At 33.4% G+C, this 15,597-nt stretch overlaps 1 protein-coding gene across 14 annotated transcripts in view; it reads left to right on the forward strand.

The window, feature by feature from the left end:
* The window catches only part of PDS5B (PDS5 cohesin associated factor B), a 189,614-nt gene that overhangs the window by 144,761 nt on the left and 29,256 nt on the right, over window positions 1-15,597 (forward strand). For all 14 annotated transcript variants that reach the window (XM_055244893.2, XM_055244895.2, XM_055244899.2 and 11 more), the window contains 5 exons: window positions 748-871; window positions 3,827-3,985; window positions 10,093-10,161; window positions 11,588-11,724; window positions 14,961-15,084. In XM_055244893.2, the coding sequence (XP_055100868.1) occupies window positions 748-871; window positions 3,827-3,985; window positions 10,093-10,161; window positions 11,588-11,724; window positions 14,961-15,084 (613 nt within the window). The remainder of the gene's footprint in view (window positions 1-747; window positions 872-3,826; window positions 3,986-10,092; window positions 10,162-11,587; window positions 11,725-14,960; window positions 15,085-15,597) is intronic.

Below are 15,597 nucleotides of genomic sequence, written 5' to 3' on the forward strand. Positions count from 1 at the left end.
AATACGATGCATGAATGTTCTTCCAGGTGGCTATATGACTTACTCAGTACCTCCCTCAGAACTCTGCTCACATGTTTATCAGGGAGATCTTCTGTTTAAAATTGTAGTTCTCTTATACCTCCCTCCCTGTTGCCTATTTCTATCCTCCGTCTTTAAAAATTTTTTTCTCTGTAGCAGTCTCACAGTTTAACATAACATTTATTTTGTTAATTTATCTTGTCCCTAAAATGCTAGTAGCATTAAGTTAAATATTGGAGCCTTTTAATAGTCCCTGGCATGTAATATTGCTTAATAAGCATTGTTTAATCAGATTTTCCTTTTTGTGGTTTGCCCTGGCACAAAATGAAAGGTGAACTGGAAGAGGCAGAGACTTGAGAAAGAAGAGACAGTGTCAGTTTCATACATGTGTAAGGTGGCAGAAGCTTAGCTGGAATGATAGCAGTAAGAATAAAAAGAGAAAGGCCTGTTGGGAGCGACATTAACAGGAGAGTGTGAGTCACCAGCCTTGTTAGTGTTTGCTATTGGTGAATAAAAAGTAAAAAACACCACATTTGTGTTTGGATTACATTTTTAATATAAATATTTATAAAGCAAAATCATAGGCCTTTGAAAGTGAGTTTGAGTAAATCTTGGTGACTTTTTCTGTCCTTGTAAATCATTACTTAAAAATACAAATATTAAAGTATCTAGCAGAAGTCTTGTTGATTTTTCTGGTTTATTGTTTTTCTTTGATTTTTTTTTTAATAGAGCCTTGCTTCCTGTTTTACATCACAAATCTAAAAAAGGACCCCCCCGTCAAGCCAAATATGCCATTCATTGTATCCATGCGATATTTTCTAGTAAAGAGACCCAGTTTGCACAGATATTTGAGGTAATGAGAAAAAAATTTTCTTGTTTATTTCATATGTCATAGTTACAAAACAAATATTGATGATTTTATGGAATGTTCACATTTGGTGATGCATCATTTTGTAATATATTTTCAGAATTTGAATCAGTAAAATCAACATTGATAAGTGTTAAAATATGAAAATATCTGAGTATTCAAATGTTTAATGATAACAGATTCAGAAATCAAGCATTGTATATTTTTGTACATTGGTTTATATATTTGTATTTGGAGACTTATTTTTTAACAGGTAATTACATATAAAATCATAGTTACAGATAGTAGGTAACAGATGATGATTCTTTCATTTATAGGATTAAAAAATTTGAATTCTGTTTGAGAAACTATTGAAGTGTAAGGTTTTGTAAATCAGTACTAATTGTTAATATAAATTAAGTTTATGGTTTTATGACTGACCTAATTTTGTGTCAGATATAAAGTGTCTTTTCAATATATATTTTATGTTATTTTATCCACATTCTAAATAACTTTTACCCAGGCATTGCAATTTTATTGCTGCCTATTGTAATTAGACCCTAACACTAACACTGTTATTGCAAATAAAAGCTAAGCAGAAAATTCATAAAATCCTACTTTGTAATTTTAGTTCAAGAGCCTTGAGTAAAGTCAAAACAATTTAGAAATTATTCTGATGCTCCTTGACATAAGTACTTGGACTTAATATCTTTGTTTTAGAAACTTGGTACTTTTGTCATATTTTCATGTGTTATGTTAAAGACCTGAAGGAGAAAGAGAAGTAGTTTATCCTCCAAACACCATCTTTACTGTAGATAGCAGATAATTTAATTTTTGTGTATTTGGGAATGGAGGTATTTTCTGTAGTCTGTGTTTGTATATGAGAATGGCTTCAATAAATTGATGTTAATTTATAGGAAAGTTTTTTTTTTGGTTGCTCTCCTTTTCCTCTCAATGGTGATGAGAGAAACACTGATATAAGTTGAATTTCAGAGTAGTTTTGTTTTCATTTTGATATTGTATCTGCTGTTTTATCTTTACAAGAACCTCTGCAGTCCTCCTACTATGTAGCATTCGGTTGGCTGGCTTCCTGAGAAAAGGTTTCTTAGAAATATCTGGCATTTTTGAGGTTCCACTAATCTAGGGCCTGGCCATTAATTTTGCTTTTTAGAAATGATTTTGTTATGGAAAATTATCAAACTTATAATCTAATTGAAAAAAACTACACTATGATATTTTTGTTTATAATATGAACAATAGGCTGGCAAGATGTGCAATGGAAGTACTGAGGGAAGTCTTCAAGAATAGCAAGAAGTAAACTCATTTAAATATATTTTTGACTAAATAAGGCCTCATATTGCCCTAATTTGTTGGGAAAGAACAGTTTTGTATTGGCGTTTCAAGCCTACAATTATTGGTGTTCAGTGTGGGAGAATAGAGCAACAGTTCTTCATTAAAATGTGGCATTAAAATGTCTAATAGAAAATATATTCACTTGCTTCAAAATCAGAAGGATGCAAAAAAGAATATACAGTGAAAAGTTCCCCCACCCATGTATCCCCAGCCACTTAGTTTCCTTTCCCAGAGGCAGAGCCATTGTTACTAGTTTCTAAACGTACTTTTCCAGAGATATTTTATTCATATACAAGTAAGGGCATATAAATATGCACATGCACACATGCATGCACGTACACACACATATTTTGTTTCCCTTTCCTCTCTTTGTGCCAATGGCATATTTTAGTCACCCTTCTGGTTTCAAAAATTACACACACACACACAAACATATATTTTGTTTTCTTTTTTTTTTCTGAGATAGAGTCTTGCTCTGTCATCCAGGCTGGAGTGCAGTGGCGTGATCTCTGCTCACTGCAACATCCACCTTTCTTGTTCAAGCGATTTTCCTGCCTCAGCCTCCTGAGTAGCTGGGACTACAGGCATATGCCCCAAGCCTGGCTAATTTTTGTATTTTTAGTGGAAACGGGGTTCCACCGTGTTGGCCTGGCTGGTCTCGAACTCCTGACCTCTGGTGATCTGCCTGCCTTGGCCTCCCAAAGTGCTGGGATTACAGATGTGAGCCATCGTGCCCGGCCTTAACAATATATTTCTGATATCATTTTATATGTGTATTTGAAGAGCTTCTTCATTCTTTTGTCATGGTAAAATGCATATTAATGGTTGGGTTTCCTATCAGAATAACAAAAGTCATTTTATTTGTTATGGTATTTAATATTTGATGCTATAGTGAAGATCCCCAAATTCAAGTGACTAGACGTAGTAAAAGCTTATTTCTTGCTTCTGAAAAGTCTAGTGGGTGTTTGAATGACCCTCTAATCAGTGGCTTAGGGACACAGACTCATTCTGATTAGTGACTTCTCTTTAAATCCCACTGGATCCTTGGCATCAAGCCAGCCAGTGAGTAGAGCCTGTGGAGAAGACATACTGCTCATACCTACGTCAGTACATATGTGGCATACTTCATTTTACTCCCACTCTCTTGACCAGAACTCATTCATATATCCTCACTTAACTGCACAGGAAGCTGCAAGTAGAGTCATCCTTATGCCCAGGAAATTGAAGTGGATATTGGTGAGCCCTAGCACCATTATTATATATATCTAACACATTCATGTATATGGTCATAAACTATATGCTATGAAGTCTGTGTCGAAATGTTTCTTTACCCTACCTCTAAACTGAATTGGGCAAAACTGAAAATGTTTGAACCTGATGCCTTCTGGACATAGATAACCTACAGAAGTCTAAATATAATCTTGAGTTACTACTTGTACTATGTATATTTATTGAAATTTTTGTAGTTTTTATAATTTGAATTACAAAATAAATTAGAAAATAAATTTTGTAATTTATAATTTTGTAATTTGAAAATGAATGAAATATGTAAACAGTTTATTTGCATATGTGTAGAGTTGAAATATATTTTCCTCCCCTCATTTTCAGCCTCTGCATAAGAGCCTAGATCCAAGCAACCTGGAACATCTCATAACACCATTGGTTACTATTGGTCATATTGCTCTCCTTGCACCTGATCAATTTGCTGCTCCTTTGAAATCTTTGGTAGCTACTTTCATTGTGAAAGATCTTCTCATGAATGATCGGGTAATTTATATTTTTTAGATTCATGTTCTTTGTAATGTTAACTTTTGAAATTTTATCCAACAAGGAAAGAAGTGAAATGATATCAATAATACTTCCATTTGACTGCCTTGATTTTAGGTGTTCCTGTTTAAAAAAAATAAGCCTTGTCTCCATTATAAGCAAAACCACGTTGAAACATCTTTTTAGTTGAGAATAGGCATATGACCTCAAATACATTCCTTGATAAATATAAAATATAACCTGATGCTATCTATTTCAGATTTACAGGGGTTTAATTTTTGACAGGACATCTATTTTTAAAAATATGCAGATTGGTAAACCAGCTCATAGTATGGTTGTCATGATTGTAGTTTTACCTTTTTCTGTATAAACTTGTTCTTTTCCCTACATTGGGAGAGAACGAAAAAACATTGGGAGAGGAAATAATGATTTTGTTAGTCTCCAGTTATTTTGTATCTGCTGTGACAGCACTATGCTAGGTTCTCTGGAGAATTAAAAGAAACATGAGATAAAGTTTTTCCTCCAAAAAGTAAACATAATGTAAGTAGTGGGTTAATCTGCCACCTGATTTTTTATTTTCAGTTTGTCTTGTCGGTTGTGTTTATTTTTCTCTTTTCTTATTTTTGATTAAATATTTTTATTTCATTTTACCAGTCTGTTTTACATTTTGCTATTATTTTAGTAGCTTTCCTAGAAATTACAACATGGACTTTTGACTTATTAAAGGCCAGTGTCAATTGGTCTGCTTTGAACTTTCAGTATAGCACAAGGAACCTCTTAATCCCTTTTATTCCTTGGTGCTTTTTTGTGCTCTTGTTCACCCGGTTCTATTACTGCTGTTATTTTATGCAGTTAATATTTATTTAGATTTGCCAACGTATTTTCTCCTTTTGTTTTTCATTCCTTTCTATGTAATGATTTTCTTTCTATCTAAAGAACTACTTTAGTACTTTTTTTTTAGTTTGGATTTCCACTAATGAATTTTCTCAGTTTTTGTTTGTCTGGAAAGATCTTTATTTTACCTTAATTTTTTAAAGGATGCTTTCTTTGGGTTAAGAATTCTAGACTGGCATATTTTCCCCCATCAATGATTTGAATATATTATTCTATTTTCCGTTTTCTTTTTTCTTGAAGTTTATTGACAGTCTTGTTCCTCTGAAGGTCTTTTGTCTTTTTGCTGTGAATGTTTTTGTCTTTTCTATTTTCCATTGGTTTCCAGTTTTACTATGATGTGTCTGGGTATGCTTTCTTTTATAGTTATCATACTTGGGGCTTACAGCTCTTTTTGTATACATAGCTGAAAGTCTTTTACAAATTTTAAATAAATTTTAGGCATTATCTTTACATATACGATTTCTTTTCATATTCTCTTTCCTTTCTTATTGCAGTTCTATTAATACACTTTAAACGTACATTTTTTTTTTTTGCTGTGACCTAGCTGTGTGACACACTTTTTCTGTACTTTTCTGCCAGCCTCCTCATGCTTCAGTTTTTGTTTTTTTTTCTGACCTATCTTTGAGTTCACTCTCTTCAGTTTTGTCTAATCGTATGTAAAGCTCATGCATTGAATTCTTAATTTCACATACATACACATACTTCAATTCTGTAATTCTATAGTTTTTAAACATAGCTCTTTGTTTTGCTGCAGAATTTGCTTGTCATTAAATCCTTGAAAAATCTTAATTATGTGAAGTTTGTATCTGTTAGGCTTATCATCTTGATCTCTTGTAACTTTTGTCTATTTTCTTCTCTAAATTTTTGGTCAAATCTTATCTTGTACATATATTGCTTTTGATCGAGTGATAGACTTTTTGTGTGAAGAGTTGTTGAGATAATGTGAGGCTTCAGATGAGTTTATATTCTTCCAGAGTTTTACTTTTGTTTCTGTCAGGCAGTTAAGCTATCGTCAGATCACTTCCATTCAATGAAAATGAAAGTTTGGCTTCAGTTTTTGACAAGCTTTTTTTTTTTTTCTGGTCACCTTATGTCTAAAGTATATTTGTCTGGGATCCACTCAGAAGTCCAGGTTGTTTAACAAGGCCTTTACTTTTTAATGGGCTCAGGATTCTTAATCTTGTTCTTCTAGCTCTGTGACAGGAAAGCTTTGCTCAACTTCTCATCCCCCTTTCTTTCACTTTCAGAATCATTAATCGTCTATGTGAAAAAACTAATCTCAGTGCCAGACTCAAATCTTTGCTTTCCCTCCTCGTTTGAAACTTTGCCCTGCAAATTCTCACTGCTTTGGTAGCTGTTCCCTTCAAACTGATTTTTTAAAAATATTTTGTTTAGCCTTTCCGTTTGTTTCAGTATGAAAATTGGTTCAAAACAACCTAGTCACATCTTGTCAGAAACAGAACTGCTCACCATTTTAATCCATTAATTTGACTTGTTTTATTATATATTTGATATGTACAAAGGAATATATGTAACATTTGTATAACATGTTTCATAATACAATGAACACCTATGAACTCTTAGTTCCTTAGAGTTCTTAGAGTTTTATTACTCTTCAATCCTTTCTACTTCCTCCCTGTCCCTAATATCTACTCTCTTGAATCTTGGGTTAATCTGTAACAGCAACAGAATTTACCACATACTTGTTTAGTTTTGCTTGTTCTTGAGGTTTCTAAGAATTATATCACACCCTGAATAGACTTGGAGGATTTGCTTTTATCACTCCACATTTGTTTCTAAGAATTATCTTTGTTACTAAATCTAACTGTGGTTCATTCATTTGTTACTCTATAATTTCACTGTGGAAAATATCTCATAATTTATTTATTCTTCTAGTAGATTGCGGAATATTTCCATTTCTTTACTCTTTTGGACAGTGCTGCTATGAATGTTTCTATTGAAGCCCCCTGCTACATATGAGCAAGAATTTCTCTAGGTTTTATTCCTATGAGTGAAGTTGATGAATCACAGTATATAGACATACTTAACTTTTCACTTTTTTTTTTAAATTTTTTTAATTTTTTATTTTTTATTATACTTTAGGGTTTTAGGGTACATGTGCACAATGTGCAGGTTTGTTACATATGTATCCATGTGCCATGTTGATTTCCTGTACCCATTAACTCGTCATTTAGCATTAGGTGTATCTCCTAATGCTGTCCCTCCCCCCTCCCCCCACCCCACAATGATGAGTTCGTGTCCTTTGTAGGGACATGGATGAAACTGGAAAACATCATTCTCAGTAAACTATCGCAAGGACAAAAAACCAAACACCGCATGTTCTCACTCATAGGTGGGAATTGAACAATGAGAACTCATGGACACAGGAAGGGGAACATCATACTCCGGGAACTTTTCACTTTTTTTAAATCATTTTTTATAATGTTTGTTAAAACTTATTTTTCTATTAAGAAATCTGACAATAATGTTATACACTGTTGGTAGAAAATATCTAACAGATACAGTATCTCATTATAGCTCATTATAGTCCCAGTATGCATTTCTGTGGTTGCTAATTAAGTTTGTGGGTCTAGTCACCATTCATGTTGCCTACTCTCTGAAATTACCTTTTGATGTATTTTACCTTTTATTCCCCTTGGTGTTTTTTTCCCATACGTAATCTTTACCTACATTAATCTTTTATCTGGTGCATGTTATAGTATCATCATGAAGTGTGTAAAACTTCATTTTTGTGTGTCTTTTCACTCCTTTATTGTGTCCTTTGATCCTTTCAACAAAAGTTATTCCTTTTTTTTTTCTTTTTGAGATGGAGTCTCACTCTGTCACCCACGCTGGAGTGCAGTGGCGCCATCTTGGCTCACTGCAACTTTCACTTCCCACATTGAAGCCATTCTCCTGCCTCAGCCTCCCGAGTAGCTGGGACTACAGGTGCCCACCACTATGTCTGCCTAGTTTTTGTATTTTTAGTAGCGGTGGGGTTTCACCATATTGGCCAGGCTGGTCTCCAACTCCTGAACTCATGTGATCCACCCAGTTCAGCCTCCCAAAGTGCTGGGATTACAGGCGTGAGCCACTGCACGCCCGGCCTGAACAAAAGTTATTACTTTTAATGTAGCTGTATTTATCATTATTCTTTTGTAGTTAATACTTTTTACATCTTAAGAAATCTTTTCCTACTCTAATGTCATGAAAATAGCCTCCCATATGTTCTTGTAAAAGTTTGAAGGTTTTCTTTTTTTGCACACACGAAAATCAATCCATCTGGAATTGATTTACTTGTTTTTTTGTATGCTGTGATATAAGGATTTCGTTTTTGCTGCATGTTAGGGTTACCAAATTTCCCAGCACTGTTTATTAAATATCTTACCATCTCCTGGTAATCTGCAGTGCTACCACTCATGTCTCCTATAGAGCCTCTGTTCTTTTCCACTGATTTGTTTGCCCATCTGCAAGATGTTTTTCCTTAACATTTTATAGTTTTCTCTAAAAAGAAAAATTTTAAATTTCTCTCACACAACTTATGTTAGGCACTAAATAAAGTTTTTAAGATGATGTTTTATGTTTATGATTGATAAGGTGAATTATTTGGTAGTTCTGATTTTATATCCATCTTTCTTGCTAAATTCTAATTATGTCAATTATAAAGAATACCAGCTTTGATTATTTTCTAATCCTTGCATACTTTATTTCTGTATATTTACTTCCATTTTAGGTATTTATCCTTTTTCATCCTAACTTACCAGTTTTTGAAAGAGATATATTCACATCTTCTGCTGTGATGAAGTTTTCAATCTTCTGATTTTAATCATGTTTGTTCTGCTTTATTTCGATGTTATTCTGCTAGTTGCGTAAATGTTCATGAATTTTGTATTTTATTTGGTGTTGTAAGATAAAATATATCAGTATCCCATTTAAGTCCATATCCTCTTCAGTGCTTTTCATCTTGACTGGTATATTTTTCCATCCCATAATTTTCAGATTTCATATGTCGTTTGTTTTTGTTGTATCTTTTGTGGCTTTATTATTTATAAATCTACCTGATAGTCTCTGTTGTTTCTGGTAGTATCTGATAGTTTCTTATTTATGTAAGGTTTTTGTTTTCATTTTTCTTTGTATTTGTAATAGTTTATACTAATTTAGTTTTTTCTTGTAAATTAAATATTTTAGTGTTATCTTTGAGTAATTCTTTCAACATGGATTGTAATTTGGAAGCTTTCTGTCTTGAATTCTAGTGTTCATTCTTCAATACTGTTTTTTGGATATTAGAATTCTGTGTTTCAAGTCACTTGAAAATTCAGAGCATTGTTTTTTTGGCATCTCGTCTTGCAGCTGAGAAATCTGAAGTTAATCTTTTATTCCTTTTTGGTAGTTTCTCTATGGAAGCTTTTGGGATCTTGACATCCTTAGTTAGAAATTTCATCACAAGGTGCCTAATGTGATTCCTTTTTCATTATTTTTACTTCATACTTTGAAGGCACTTCTCAATGGAAGAAATGAGTCCTAAACTGTGTGTGAATCTGTAGCTCTTTGTGTTTGAGGGAGTTTGCCTTTTTAGGTGTTAGGGCTACCTGTTTTGTTGCCAGAGGGTTACCTGAGGTGGTATTCAATTCCTGTTCTTTGACCTGAGGGTAAAAATGGGATCTCAAGTGTTCCAAGATTGGTTCAGCTCTTTTGCCATCTTATTTTAATTTCCTGGTTACTACTGTAAACACCTACCTACTAGTACTCGCACATGATCACCTCAGGATTAGTTTGGGGTTGTGCTGTAAACAGAAACAAAACCGCTCCAGCCCAAGATTTTTTTGTTTTTAATACCTTTCCTTTTGTTTAAGAGCTACACCTTTTGGCTCCATTTTTTTTTAAGTCCTAGTTCTTGAATTGAATAATTGAATCTCAAAAGGGGCTAAATAAGGGAGTGATGTGTAAGAAGTTAGAGTTAGTCCCACCACAGACCTAGAAAGAACCAGTTGTGATGGATCTGTAAGTGCTGTACATAGGTGCTAGTGAAGGTATGCCTTTCAACCTTTTTTTTTTTTTTTAAGTAAATAGGGTTAGATGAAGTACTTTAGTCATATATAACAAATGTCACTGCAGAAGGTACAGATTTCATTCATTTTCTAAGTGCTAATTGAAAAGGAGAATTCATATTTATATTTTAAAGTCCTTTTTTTTTTTTTCCCGTTTATTTTTAGCTTCCAGGGAAAAAGACAACTAAACTTTGGGTTCCAGATGAAGAAGTATCTCCTGAGACAATGGTCAAAGTGAGTAATATGCATAGATCTATTGATTTTAATATAGTCACCACATTGTAATATTTGAGGTATTAAAATCTCTATTTCTATTGCAAAGATATTAAAATCACTCAAGTATTTATATTTATTGTATGACATCTCATGTGCTGTGAGACTATAGGGTAATAATGAGAAAGCTGGGATTTTGTGGACAGCTGCACATAATCTAATTTGAGGAGAAAAGAAGATTTGAAAGCTGCTTCCCTGATGGCAAAAGGCAGTGCTAGTTTTTATGGACTTTACTCTCTTCTGTAAAGATGATAATTCAGATTTCAAGCCTGTTCATCTTTTCCATGGGATTTAATAAAACTTTTTATTTTTAAAAAATTCAGCCTATAATTTATTGAATTAGGAGTTTTATAAGATTGCTCATCATTGGTATAGACTCTTGATTTATTAAAACCATCTATGGCCTGTAGTGTGACCTCATGTCAATCCACTACCAAGATATGAAGGCCAAGAATAAATACATTAAATATTATTTTCTAGCTGTAATTTCTTATAAACCCTTTCAGTCTATGTGTGTGTGTGTGTGTGTATTTGTTTATAGTTCGTATTACGAACTACCTTTTCACATTGTTCTAGCTTGAGGTTATGATACTAGTTTTGCAGACTTGTACAATAGCCACACCTTTACATCAGTGAATGATGCTTGATACTTTGAGTCTCAGTATAAACCTGTTTTTCTCGGCATTGGTCTCAAGCTGCAGTTTTTGTATACTTGAAAGCAGCACCGGGCTAGAAGGTAGGCCACTTACCAACTTACCATTTGGTAGGCATACTTACCAACTGGCCAGGAAAGAGATCTTCAGTCTTTGCCGCTTTGCCGTGAGCCAGACACTATCGAAGACCCTCTTAGCATCTGAGCCTTAGCTCTGTAAAAAGCTGAGCTAATATGTGAAAGATAATTTGTACATCATTTTAAAAAGAGGTAATATGTACTTCTTCAAAAGAATTCTTGGAAACATTAAAGGAGCTAATGGGTGTAAAAATACTTTAAGTACTTCATAATCATAAAATGTAGAACAAATATGAGTGGTATCATTTTTTAGGCAGAAAAGATTAAATGTAATTTGTAGTTGGGAACTTAACTTTTCTGATTAGAGAGGTTAAGCATGATTTTACTGTATGTTCTACAAGATCAAATACATGTTGGGGAAACATTTTAAAACAGCAAAGAACAAGCTAGTCTTTAGTCAAATCATTCTTTTGCCGTTTTCTTGGAGGTTTGAAACATCTTTAATTTAAAACATTCAAGATTATCTTCATATATACAGAAAGGAATTTTTTCCTTAAAAAGCATCCATTAAATACCTTTTATTTTTAAAAAAAAGTTGATACAGGAATTCTTTCAAAATGTACCAATGTTTTATTTGTCGACTTGTCTCTTAAATAGATTCAGGCTATTAAAATGATGGTTCGATGGCTACTTGGAATGAAAAATAATCACAGTAAATCAGGAACTTCTACCTTAAGATTGCTAACAACAATATTGCATAGTGATGGAGACTTGACAGAACAGGGGAAAATTAGGTATGCAATTACTATTTCACAGTTCTTTGGATTGCATAATATTTCAGCTCTTATAACTGTTGAATAGTGCTGTTTCTTTTTTTTTTAAAATTAGAATTGCTTTGTACATGTGCATATATTTTTATTGGAATGTGCTTTTGTACAGTGGTTATTTTACAGTGGCGGTCACATGTCTGGTGCAGGGTACTGTTACACATTGTAAATATTTTAAACAATAGATTCTTACATTTTAGAATATCTTGTATGAAAGTGTGAGTGTACCAGTCAATAACTAGTGTTTTACATTCTTGTTAAATATATAAGGGGAAACAACAGACTGGGTGAAAGGCAACTTATTGAATCTATTTCCAGAAGTATAAATAAATGCATACTTTAAAAATGTACTTGAAGTAAATTACTGAAAATGAGCATACTTTTTTGTTTTTTGTTATTTTATTTTCTTTGAAAGGTGTAGTAAGTAGAGTGTAGTGATTGAAAACTACTGGACTCTGGGGCCTGGATTCAAATTCTGGTTCCACCACTTACTAGTCAGGTGAACTTTAGTAAGTTGCTTTAACTTCTTGGTCCCTCAGTTTCCTTACCCACAAAGTAGAGGTAATAATTATGTGTACCTGGCTCATCTAGCTGTTATGATATAACTAAGTAAGTTAGTATACCTAAGGCATTTAAAACACTACTTAGCACATAATAATTAGAAGCATTGATGATAATGGTGGTTATTATGTCAGTGTTAGTTAAAATTTAAGGTTTGTCCTCTGTGTAAACCAAGTGCCATTTGGTGCCCCTCCTTGGTAATACAAAATAGGACAATAGCTCTGTGCTCCTTAATATATCTAAAGACTTTAATAAGAAAACATACAAAGATGACTGCCAGCTGCCTTCTGCCTTTCCATCTTGTATGTTTTGCTTATACTGTATTCTCCTTGTATGTTTTGCTTATACTGTATTCTTTCATAGAATGTTAACAGAGGCACGTCCTTCTCAAAACATATAAAAAAAAGTTGGTAAACTATTCATTCTGTATCTGTTTACTTTCTTTTATTCTAATTAATTATTCTATTCTGTTTTCATGTCTCTATTCCCATAATTTATATATGCCAATATTTAGGACTTACAAATAATAAGTATGTTTTGATTTAAAAATTTTACTGAATTTGAAATAATTTTGTATTGATCAGCTCAGCCTGGTAAAGAAATTTTCCTCAGTGTTAATACATTTGGCCTTATAAATCAATTTATTAATTATATTATTTTATACTTTTTATTTGGCCAATTATATTCAGCTATATAAACTTTTATCAGAGAGGCAAAATACTTTGGTGGCTTACAACATTCAGGCAGATTGAAGACACTACACAGGTTCAAATTGAGGTTCCACCATTCATCAGCTGCTTTTATTTATCAGCAAGTTATTTAACTTCCACATGTCTTAGATTCTTCATCTGTAAAATGAGGATAACAATAGTATCTCCTTATAGAGTTTATGTAAGGATTATATGTATTAAAATATGTAACGTAATTGGAATAACACCCAGTATATAATGTCACTTAAGCTGTGTTTTGTGGAACCCATATGACATTCAGGAATATTTAGGGGCAGCCTAGAGTTGGAATAAGAAGTATTTCTGGTAGAGACATAACAGGTAGAGTCTTGGGAGTTGGTAGGTGGGGGTCTCTGTCCTTTCCTTAAGTAGGAAGCTTGCATTCCTATTTAAGCAAAAGTGATTTTTTGTGTTTACACCTTAAACTTCTATGTAAGATTTGGTTTCAAGAAAAGTTTCCTCTGCTTAATAAAGCTAAAAACAACAAAACAAAAAAAGTTTACGAGGTTAAATAGAAACCTCTGGTCCAGATGGGAAATTTTAAGGACAGATACACAGGAAGCATCTGTTATCCATATCTGTGAGGAAAACATCCAACAGTTGGTTTGTACTTTTTGCACTAAGAACTATGATTTACTGATTAATAGCTACTTGGAATATTGTTGTTGATGAGATGAGACACGCCTTTGAGACAAGGTCCTACAACTTTAGAAACTTACTAATGTTGGCTAGCATCCAGTCAATATTTTTACATGGCCAACTAGATTATTAAGTCTTGGAAAACTAAGACTGTGTCTTTTATTTTAAATACCCCGCAGTGCTATATGTACACAATAGACATAGATTTGTTGCATGGATGTTGAATAACAATCTTTTACTATAGAGCTACAAAGGGAGTTCTGTTTAAGGAGTTACTACTTCTCCCTCCTTATATTTGTTCAAGATCCCCTTTATTTCAGCTAATATATCACTATATTAGGAAGGATTGTTTAGATGTATTTACTGGTCTGGAATTCTATGAATTGTGCTTCATTTTAGCAGTTTTCTTTCCTTGAACTTAAAAAGAGCCTCTTGGTAATATTTGAGAAGTTGAATTCTAGCTAAGAATAGTAATGTTTTCCTCACCACACCTGCTTTCATTCTTCTTCTTTTGTGCTTAGCACAGTAGTTGTGTTTGATTTATTAGCAAGCTAGAACATATTTGGTGCCTCATCTATGCATAAACATTTCTCCAACAAAATCCATAGTAGACATAAAACCTAACAACTAAACATACAGACAGATTTCTTCCACACTTGACTAAGACCTGTTTTATTTAGAATGAGGGAATTAAATGACTTGAGTGACACTAGCATTGACTTATGTTTAAAAGAAGAATTTTTTGGTATTAGACAACATCTTCCAAAGTTAAATGAGCGTAATATGGTGTTCAGTATCACTAAATTATGTTCTGTCTTAGCCTGCTCAGACTGCTGTAATAAAATACCAGGCTTATAAACAACAGAAATTTATATCTCACAGTTCTGGAGGCTGGGAAATCCAAGATCAGGGTGCCAGCATGGTTGGGTTCTGGTGAGGGCCCTCTCCAGGGTTGCAGACTGCTGGACTTCTTGCTGTGTCCTCAAATGGCAAAAGTGGTAAACAAGCCCTCTCAGGCCACTTTTTAAAGGCACTAATCCCATTCATGAGGGTTTCCCACAATGACCTAATCACCTCCCCAAAGGCTCCACCTCCTAATACTATCTCCTAGGTACTTGCATTTCAACATAGGAATTTTGGGGGACACAAACATTCAGATCACAGCATTTTTTTAAAAATTTTTTTGTGCCAGAATTTTTAATAAAATTAGATGTACAGAAGATTTTGTACAAACATTTTAAATGCTAATCTATATTCATTCTACTCATTTTTCAGTAAACCAGATATGTCACGTCTGAGACTTGCTGCTGGGAGTGCTATTGTGAAGCTGGCACAAGAACCCTGTTACCATGAAATCATCACATTAGAACAATATCAGCTATGCGCATTAGCTATCAACGTAAGGAAATGGCTGTGTACAACTACTTTTTGAAGGTCTTTGACTTTTAGGAAGGAAAAAAATCCACTGTGATACATAGATTAAAATCTTGAATGTGTATGATTTGTTTGTTTCTGAAAAATTTATGCATGAGAAATATTTCAGAGTTCTGAAACTGTCATTTGAGTTTTGGGTTGCTAACATAGTACAGTTGATCTTCTTATTTGTAATCGTTTTGTTCTATAATATTATCACAGGCATTCAATTAGCAGATACTGAACAGTTGCTCTTAGGAGAACTCACAGAATAGATTCCTTCAAGCCCCTGGCCACAACATTTTCATCATCCTGTTAATATACAACCTTGTTTTATGTATGTTTCTGTTTAAAGACTATTTATTATATAGAGTTGTCTCATTAACACTGAACTCACAGCCAACAGCACTGTAACTCATACCTGAACAAAGCTTATCTAGCACACACATTTTCTCTGTAAGGAATATCAGAGCCTTCTTGTGCTTTGAAACACCAGACA

Source organism: Symphalangus syndactylus, chromosome 15 (genome assembly GCF_028878055.3).
Source record: "Symphalangus syndactylus isolate Jambi chromosome 15, NHGRI_mSymSyn1-v2.1_pri, whole genome shotgun sequence".
Classification (NCBI taxonomy): Eukaryota; Metazoa; Chordata; class Mammalia; order Primates; family Hylobatidae; genus Symphalangus; species Symphalangus syndactylus.